Source organism: Idiotropiscis lumnitzeri, chromosome 2, assembly GCF_059441095.1.
Source record: "Idiotropiscis lumnitzeri isolate Australia: NSW breed Sydney's pygmy pipehorse chromosome 2, RoL_Ilum_1.0, whole genome shotgun sequence".
NCBI lineage: Eukaryota > Metazoa > Chordata > Actinopteri > Syngnathiformes > Syngnathidae > Idiotropiscis > Idiotropiscis lumnitzeri.
The window spans coordinates 33,115,323-33,125,429 of NC_142392.1; the positions used below are offsets into that span (position 1 = coordinate 33,115,323).

The 10,107-nt window shown below is 49.1% G+C and overlaps 1 protein-coding gene across 1 annotated transcript; it reads right to left on the reverse strand.

Annotated features, from left to right (window-relative positions):
- Positions 1-566: 566 nt before the first annotated feature.
- LOC148342353 (uncharacterized) lies at positions 567-1,680 on the reverse strand. The gene has a single exon (XM_088288835.1). It carries the CDS (start codon positions 1,644-1,646, stop codon positions 912-914), a length of 735 nt encoding a protein of 244 aa, XP_088144961.1. The 5' UTR covers positions 1,647-1,680; the 3' UTR covers positions 567-911.
- Between the last annotated feature and the right edge of the window lie 8,427 nt (positions 1,681-10,107).

Here is a 10,107-nt window from a genome sequence, read left to right on the forward strand (position 1 = left end):
TCTCCGGCAGTTTCCAGCCAGGCACGCCTCCGGTTTGAGAGGGCGTCGGCTCCTGCGCACCTGCAGCTCATCAACAGCAATCACCGCTTGGTTAAAGCTCAGCGCTGCCAGGAGCCAGACGCCGGATTATCCCGTGACCAACCGTGGCACCTGGCTCATGTCGTCGTTCACCTTGCTCTCGCCTGGTTGCCGTGACATGCGTTCGTCGTTAACCTCTGAATGTCCTCGTTCTCCCTCCAGCCGCCCAGCGCCCGTCCGAGCCCGCTCCTCTGCTGCCTACCGTCGAGTTCCTGACCGCCGCCTGCACCTTGGCCGCCCCTACCCTGCTTGCCTGCCGTTCACCGCTTCCGCCTCCTCGCCGGCATCTTCCCTGCCTCGCCGATCTCCTCGCCCGCGCTCCTCCCGCCACAGCGACTGTCTGCCTCCCGCTCACCGCTCCCGCCTTCTCCCGCTGCTGCAGGCTCGTCTGCCCTGTCGCGTCGCTCGTCCACCAGCCACCCTTCCCCGGCTCCCGATCTCGCTGCTTCCCCTCCTATCATACCAATAAAACCTCCTCTCCTCTCCACGCTTGCTTTTGGGTCCTGTTTTCACTCCACTCGGTTCACCGAACCGCCACACCTTGCTTGTAATTGCAAACTCTGCAACAAATACAGTGAACTCTAAAACAATTGTCTGCAACAATTTAAAATCATCTAATGGTAAGCACTTTATTCTGATTAAATGCTGGGCAAACACTACAGATTAGGATAAAACACATTAGAAATAGTATTAAATAGCTGTGAATTTTCCCTCAGTCTTTGTGATGCATTTTTTAGCAAACATGTTCATTGTTGGCACACATGTTTTTGTTTTTTGAGTAGCAAAAAGACTTCACTTCTGTTTTACTTAAATCGAGCATAACAAATAATGCATCAACTGGCACAAACCTGTTCGCCTACGTCACTGTCAGATGAGTGTCCGTGATCCAGTCCATTTCTATACAGATCACCTCCGTCAAGGTGAGATCCATCTTCATTCAACTGTGAAAGTCCTCCCTTCATGTTGGTGACAGATAAAGTATCTTCACTGTGTTCATCCACTTGACATGTGGAAGGAACTTCTTTTGTGCAAATGTAAAATCTCAGCAGCTTCAGTTTGTTTTTTTCATAGAGTCTGCCAACCGTTTCATCTAAAGTAATCTGATTTCTTTTAAAGTCACATACCTCAAAAGTAAAGTCACCAACTGATCCTTTGGTTGAGCTTCCATCTGGGAAAAATAACTCTTTTCCCAATTCCAAAATCTGAGCAACAGTTGCTGTTTTTTCCATAATGGCATGCCTTGTTCCTCCACCATTGGTTGTCCTAACTTGATGGTATTCATTGCCATAAAAATGGAGCCATCCTATTTCACTCTTCCTGCAACTCGTTTCCGCAGAATTTTTTTTTTCTCTTGCCATTCCCCTGTCGTGGTTTTGGAGCACACCTGGAGTTCCACTCAGTACACCTTTTTTCCTTGATCTTATTTTGTCCCTTAATGTCTGTATGAGAGTTTCATTATCAGCACTGGGCATTTTCTGTCGACAAAAGCAAAGGACAGCTACTCGATCACCGTAGGAAGTGATATATTTGCCCAATTGCTCGTCAGTCAAAAGCGAAATTACTGCCATGTCAACCTGCAAATATGAAATATGAGAATAAATACTTGCAATGTTTACTTACTTAATAACGTATTTTGTATATATTCACATGAGTAATGGCACACAGCTGTTACCTTCCGGATCAGGTATGCGTCAGCCTTTTCAGCTCCTAACCGTGGTGAGGGCGAACTGACAGGAACCAGCGTGGGAAACATAGACGACGATCACTTCGCTTAGCACAACGGGGTTTATTTTTGTGATCATTCATTCTCTCATCTGTCATACAAGCAAGCACACATCCGGGTCCTTCCTCCCGCCTCCCAATGCACGTCACATGCCACCTTGCTGTCCCAGGCTGAGCCTGTAACACTACCCCCACTCTGGATGATGATTAAACCCTTAACATCACTCCAGGACAATACTACAATGCTTCATCCACACTACAACCGCCCCACAACGCGTCATGCAAAAAGACCCCTAAGCAACATTTTTTTTTTTATCGAAAAGTGCAAAACGCAATATAAAAAATAATTAAACAAATAACACACTACAATTTACTGGAACTCTTTTGGTTTACAACATTGCATTAACAATCTGGAACTTTTTTTTTTTTTTAACACGAACACTGAGGAGGGCAGCGATCCGCCTACACCCTACCTCAGGCAACTTCAGCAATTAGTGATGGACCCAGTCACCAAAGTATGTTGGGGGTCTGCGGGCCCTCCGAGGCATCTGCACAGGTGCAGAAGAAGAGCGATGAGTCGCAGCCTGATTGCTGGGCGAGAATACAGCCCCCATATCATCCAATTGAGGAGGAACACCACGTGTAGAAGGGGGACCGCTGTCCTCTGCTGCAGGCAATGATGAGTCGGGGCGGCCTGAAGTAGCCTCTACCGGAACAGGATCCTCTGCCTCCGATGGTGTGTCCAATAGGTCGAGGGGGCCGACTTCAGGAACAGATGAGTCAGAGTCAAGAGGAGGGGACTGTACCTCCATTGGAGCCCAGGAGTCGGCATCCTGATGTGCCCAATTGTTGTCCAGCGTTGTTCGGGCGTGGTAAGGCTTCAACTTGTCGTGGTGAACCACCTTGGCGCCGGACCGTGGACTTCTTTTTATCCTGTAGACCAGGTCATCCAAAACACCCACAACAAAGTAGGGGCCCTCATAAGCAGGTAAGAACTTCTTGACTTTATTCTTCACTCTTTTGGTCCCTTTGACCAGGTGCCACACTGCATCCCCAATTTTGTACAGTGCTTGGCAAATGTTCTTATCATACTGCCTCTTAGCTCGTTCACTTGACCTTCCGAGCACGTCACGGGCTAGTTGGTGGGAAAGCTCCAATCGCTCCCTGAGCTGCATGACATACTCGGGTGGAGTGTTATCAACGTTGTCTGGGGGCGGACCGACTACCAAGTCAATTGGTTCAGTTATTTCACGCCCAAAGATCACCATATTCGGGGTTAGTCCAGTAGAGCTGTGTCTGGTAGATCGGTACGCCATCACTGCATATGGAATCATCAAATCCCAGTCCCAGTGGCAGCGCTCTGCAGTGGTCGACAGGATCTTCTGCAAGGTGGCGTTGAAACGCTCCACCTGGCCGTCCGACTGGGGGTGGAATGACGTAGTGCGGGTCTTCTCAATTCCCAACAGTTCACACATTCTTTGAAAAACTGCTGACTCAAAATTGGTGCCCTGGTCACTGTGCAGGCTGTGCGGAGCGCCGTACCTACACACCCACTCAGTTACAATCTTTTCAGCGATCGTTGATGCACGTTCATCTGGGACCGGATAGGCCTCCACCCACTTACTGAAATAGTCCTGTACGACCAATATGTATCGGTTATGTCTCTCCGTCTCGTTCATCGGTCCCATCAAGTCAACTGCTACTCTCTCCATGGGTGAACCCACCCGCACGGTTCCCATAGCTGCTCGAGGCGTTTTCTTTGGCCGTGCCTTAGCAGCGCAGCTCGTGCAAGTGCGGCACCACAGGGTAACATCATCCTTCATATTGTACCAATAGAACCTAGTCTGGAGTCTGGTCAGAGTCCTTTCCACCCCAAAATGACCTCCCACTGGGCCATCGTGCATCTGCTCCATGAGGGCATTTCGGAAAGTGCGTGGTAACAATGTCTGAGAGTGGAACTCCTTCCCATCGGGAGAGTAATACTTCCTCATCACAGCCCCATCTTTCAGATATAGTCTCTTCCATTGTGTCCAGTATGCTTTGGTGGCTGGGCTATGCTGAGCTATGTCAGTCCAAGGTGGCCGACTATCCCCCCCATCTAGCCACATCTTTAACGGGGCAATGTCTGCGTCTGCACTTTGTGCGTCGACTAATTGTTCTGGGGTCCAACCGCTGAACAGGTCGGCAGGGGACTGCTCGCTCACACGGTGGACACTCGGGCAAGATTCAATCTGATCATTCACGCGCGGGGGATTCGGCATCGGGATCATGCTTGCTTCAGGGGTTGACATAATTCTATTGTCCTCAACTACCCCCACTAGGGAATGCGGTGCATGTACCCCACCACCTGTGGTACCCGCCGGACTGCCGTGGATCGCATCACTCCGCCATCGATCGCCCGACGCAGGCTCCTGCACCGCACACGGGCAAGAAGAACGACATGGCCTTCTAGAGAGTGCATCCGCATTTTGATGGTTCTTGCCCGGTCGGTGGAGCACTTGAAAATCATATTCGGCTAATTTCTCTAACCACCGCGCAAGTTGGCCTTCTGGCTCTCGTAATCGAGTTAACCATCGTAAACTACTGTGATCCGTGCGAACCTTGAATGGCCTTCCAAGCAAATACTGCCTGAAATGGCTCGTGAACTCAACGACAGCCAAAAGTTCGCGTCTTGTAGTGCAATAGTTTCTCTCGGTGACGGACAACCTCCTACTGCCATAAGCCAGAACCCTCTCTGCCCCGCCCTGCACCTGGGAGAGGACCGCCCCGATACCCGCATCGCTAGCATCAGTGTCTAGGAACATTTCACCACCGTCGAGGGGGTACCCTAATATAGGCGCGGAGGTCAACCGCCCCTTTAGTTCCTCAAATGCTCTTTGACACTCATTAGTCCAATTGAATCGCGCGTATTTCTTGGTTAACTCGTGAAGTGGTCTAGCTATGGTGGCAAAATTTTCCACAAAACGCCTGTAGTAGGAAGCCAATCCAACAAACTGGCGCACCTCCGAGATATTTTCCGGCGGGGGCCATTCTACTACCTTTTGAATCTTTCGGGGGTCAGTGGCAACGCCCTCGGCCGACACTACATGACCCAGGTAAGCCACTTTCTCCCGGAAAAGACAACATTTGGAGGGTTTCAATTTAAGATTGGCCTGACGCAGCCGGCCAAAAACTTGATTCAACCGCTCCAGCATTTCAGTACAGTCTTTACCGAGAACGATGATGTCATCGAGGTAAACTAAACACGTCTCCCACTGCAATCCGACCAACACTCGGTCCATCAACCTTTGAAATGTAGCCGGTGCATTGCAGAGACCGAACGGCATCACGTTCCACTCAAATAGACCCTTGCGGGTGCAAAACGCGGCGGCCTTACGGGCCCGCGCAGTCATTTCCACCTGCCAGTATCCAGAAGTTAAATCTAGGGTGCTAAAGTATTTGGCTGTGGACAAGGTGTCCAGGGTGTCCTGGATACGTGGCAGAGGATATGCGTCCTTAATAGTACGTTCGTTCAGAGGCCTATAGTCCACGCACATTCTTGGGGTCTCATCCTTCTTTTTAACCATTACAATTGGTGCAGCCCAACTACTGTTGCTGGGTTGAGCCGCCCCAACAGCTAAACTCTGCTGTAATTGCTGGTCGGCAGCAGCCTGTTTTTCACTTGACATTCTGCGCGGAGGTTGCTTTATAGGGGGACCCGGCGTGGTTAAAATGTCATGTTGAACTAGTTTGGTACGACCTAAATCATTCGGACCCGTGGAGAAAACGTCTCCGTGAGACTGTAACAAATGTGCCAACCTAAGACGGTCTGACACACCGAGGTTGACACAGCTCTCAGAGTACAATGCTTGTAAGTGGCCGGGCACTATTGGAAATGTATGGTTAGAAGATTCAGATTGTGCCACTAGCGGCTGTGGTCCACCCTTCTCCAATACCTCGGCCGGCTGCAGTACCCCAACCACCGCCCCTCTCTTTAGAGTGAGTGGCTCCGCGCCTAGGTTAAGAACTCGAATGGGGACAATCGCGGAGTTGCGCGGCCGGACGACTGCACGAGCCACTAGAACCTTATGCTTCTCAACAAAACCTTTGGTTGGGGTCATCATCATATCACCCGCTCCTACATGGCGACGGCCAATTACTCCCGGAACCACATACTCGCAGTCGGACGCGAGCACTGTGGTGCGGGCTACTCGAACAATGTAGGTCAGGACTTTGCGGTTCGGATTACAGCGGGGCACGCTCTCACCAAAAAGAATAGCTTCTTGACGGCCATAATTTAGCTGTGCCTCAGCTTGCCGAAGGAAAGGATGCCCGAGGATAGCTTCGGTACCATCTGTGGTGTTAGCCACAACAAAATTTACGCAAACCGCCTTCGTACCAACATTCACGGGCAGGTCTGTTTCGCCCAGGACAGCTACGCCACCCGGACCGATGCCCTGCAAAACCTGGGCACTGGAGGGCTGCATCTGAGGTTTGCATTCGGGAGAGATAGTGTTATAGAGGCGAAGCGGCAGCACATTTCTCCGAGCGCCCGAATCCAAGATAGCACACAATTTTATCCCGTGAATTTCTATTGAAACACTCATCTCGTCCTCGGTGTCTTTTACGCGGCTAACTATCGTAACAGAATCAGGTGATGGGGTCACACCAAAACTTGGGGAAGTGTTTTTGGGCTGGCGGGGCGAAGAGCAATTTTTCCGTATGTGTCCTACACCACCACAGTTGTGACACACAACCCTCCCACGGTTCCCCTTCACACTTTCCCCTTTTACAAGCTGCAAGTTGGGAGTTTCTGGCACCCCCTCTAGCTGGACAAAAGAACGGCCGGCCACCCCCACTGCTCCCTGACCTACCGCCAAGGAAGGGTCCTCCGGTGCCATTGCCGCTCTGATGCGTCGCTCCGCTGTGACTTGTGAACTTGGTTGCCTTTGCTGAGTGACAGCTCGGGCAGCCCTTCTGGTGGTCTCGTATCGGTGGGCTATGCCATAAGCCCTGCACAGTGTGCTCGGCTGCTCCTCCAGAAGTTTTTGCACCAAGTCAGCATCCGCGAAGGCGTTGGTGAAGATCTCCACACTTATTGCTTCCTGCTCCAGCTCCGTGCGGGCAGCATATGCGATGGACACTTTCTCATAGATGTCATCTCGGAGGCTTTGAAGTGTCTCACCCGGGTGTCTGCGTCTCCGCCGCAATTCAACAGCAACGGCGGCAGCATGCTCCGAACGCGGACCATAGGCGATTTCAACTTCATCAACTATTTGTTGGTAATTCCATCTGGAAGACCTTGGGTTTTTGTGGACAATGGCGCCGGCTGCACCTGTCAGGCTGAACCTCAGCTGGACAGCCATTGTTTTCTCAGACCAATGATTTGCTTGGGCACAGCTTTCAAACTGGTGGAGGAAGTCTCTCCAGGATCCCGTGCCATCAAAATGGCCTGGTCGTAGCGTAGGTATGCGCTCCCTTTGGTCGAAATACTCCTCATCATCATCACCAAGATGGCGGCCGTCATCGTATAAAGTCATTGAGCGGTGTAGTGAAACGTTAGCACTCCTCCCTTTGGAAAGGTCACGTTCACAGTAAGAAGGCAGCGAATTGCTTCTATGCATGAAAGGGTTACCACCATCAAAGAAAGCATGGGCTTGTTCACTTTCACGACAGCTACAGTTTATTTGAAAGCAGGTGTTACTGTGGTCGCCAGCATTACTTTTCTTCCCACATGAACGGCGCATAGGCGACGTGGCACGGCTCTTACCACGCGTATAAATTCCCTCCACTGCCTCCGCGGGCTCAGCTTTTGGCGCCCGCCAATCGTTTGTTGATGTTACGAATGGGTTGGATGACGATGAATATGGCGGGGTAAGCAGCCATTCCCCTACGGCGGGTGGCGCCGCTCCGAACGGCGTACTACAGGCGAATCGTTGGTTTGTGCCGCTGGCGCCGACACGATCGTCGTCGGCGGTGGTCCCAACAGTCCCAATTATGTCCATCAGGAATGGATTAGTAGGAGAGAATGTGTGCCGAACATGGCCGCTCCCCGTAGTTTCCCCGCTGCAGTCGCGCGCTGACATCTTCCACGTCTTTTTCCGCGCTCGTTAAGTTTGATCCCGGACGAGCCCCCAATGTTACCTTCCGGATCAGGTATGCGTCAGCCTTTTCAGCTCCTAACCGTGGTGAGGGCGAACTGACAGGAACCAGCGTGGGAAACATAGACGACGATCACTTCGCTTAGCACAACGGGGTTTATTTTTGTGATCATTCATTCTCTCATCTGTCATACAAGCAAGCACACATCCGGGTCCTTCCTCCCGCCTCCCAATGCACGTCACATGCCACCTTGCTGTCCCAGGCTGAGCCTGTAACACAGCAGTCATAATTAAATGTATTCAATATTAAACATCTGGAAGTGGCAGTACATTTACTATTTTTGTAACGTAGTTTTTAATTTGTGTTAAATATCTTCAATACTATAAGAGCATTAACAGTGCAGCTAGACTAGATAGAAATGCTGGCTTCACCCCTCCCCCAGTTAAGTTCACACTGTATTTTTACCTCTATGTTACTAAAAAATAGTTACTAAAATAATAGTCAATCAAATTTATGCTTTTCTTGCCACTCAAGAGGTAAACAGTTTGCACGCTAGTATTATGCAAAACAGAAAGTTAACAGTAGGGACCCATATTGCTATTATTAAGGAATTATGTTAGAGTGAATTGTATGTTGCTTGTCGCTTTTCATGCGCATAATGTCACCGTGAGGGACATCTCTTGACCGCAAGAAACGTTCCAAGCCCTCCTCCATGATTAGTGCCGCCTCCAACGTACTGTCGTCTCTTGAACAGCCGCGCATTCAAGGCAAGGGTAGGCAAACTGACCCGGAAGTACATAAACGCGCATTAAAAAAAAAAAAAACATTCACTCTAAGAAAAAACTAAACAACTTTGCGTTCCCTCGCAAAGTCTGCCAGGGAACGCAAACTTTGCGAGGGAACGCAATCTTTGCGAGGGAACGAAAAGATTTTGCGAGGGAACGCAGTTTTTTTTCTCTCTTCCGTGTCCCCTAAGGGGCTCCGTACAAGTCAGTGAACGTTTTACGACGAAATAATCCTTTTTTGTTTAGCACTCGCTTCAGATGTCTTTCACTTATTTGAAAACCGTGCTTAATATCCAGAACTGATTTTATTTCTTTGTATTTCAAGCCAATTTCAAAGTAAAATTCAATTAAACTCGCCCACGGGTGAACACACGCCATCTTTGCTGCGTTTGTTTACACGGAAGATGACCCGGAAGTACATAAACGCGCATTAAAAAAAAAAAAACATTCACTCGAAGAAAAAACTAAACAACTTTGCATTCCCGCAAACTTTGCGAGGGAACGCAAAGATTTTGCGAGGGAACGCAAAGTTTTTTTTTTCTCTTCCGTGTCCCCTAAGGGGCTCCGTAGAATCGCGAACTCATAGAAACTACGACACAACGCCACTTTACTGCAGCTTGTTGTGAAGATACAATCACATCGCTGGTACTGTGCTGTTCCTTTACTGCCCTCTGCTGTCGAAACACGCACATGTTTCAAATCAACCTGGAAAATGGATTTCCCTTCACATCAACCATCCCAAATGAACCAAACTGTGACCACATATTTCGTGGGTCACACTTTGCTGTGCTACAATAAAACGCCGCACAGGAGTGGGAAAACTTTTCTCTGGGCCTTCTCACTGAGAGGTTTGGCGGACCGCTCCTCACAAGTGACAAAGACAATCTTGGCTGGTTGATTCAGTTGTACAGTCAGAAGGCTTGTCCGGTTGTTTTGCAGAAACTTCTCTGACAGTTCCCAAATACGAACTTGAAAAACGTATTCAACTTAACTGCCGTTGAGAGAAACTGAGACGATTTGCGTTTCTCTGTCTGGTTCTTTTTATAGTTCAACTTCTCGTTCTGTTTTTCACCTTTTTACACAGCATAATGAAGGCCAGTTGAGCAAGTGGAACAAGTGATTTTATTGATGATTGTGGAAGGCAACGATTTCATAAGCACCATTTCTTCTCACACCTTTTCCATTAAGTACGATTAAAAAGACAACTGAAAAGCATAATGTTAAAAAATGTTGTTCCAGGCAAAGGCAATCATATTCATAATGTTTGATGTAAACACCAAAACAAATCATCATCACTCAGACACATTGCTTCTTCTGACACTGATCACATTGGCTTAGTGTCAATAAAAGAGGTTTGCAAAATTAAATTGACATTTTATTCAAAATCACATTTACATCTTACCACAAAGAGTCGGTTCTTTCATTTTTTTAATCTTCAAGG

Bases quoted from the DNA above. Each gene is read 5' to 3' on its own strand.
- LOC148342353 (XM_088288835.1), bottom strand. From the start codon at position 1,646: ATGGCAGTAATTTCGCTTTTGACTGACGAGCAATTGGGCAAATATATC.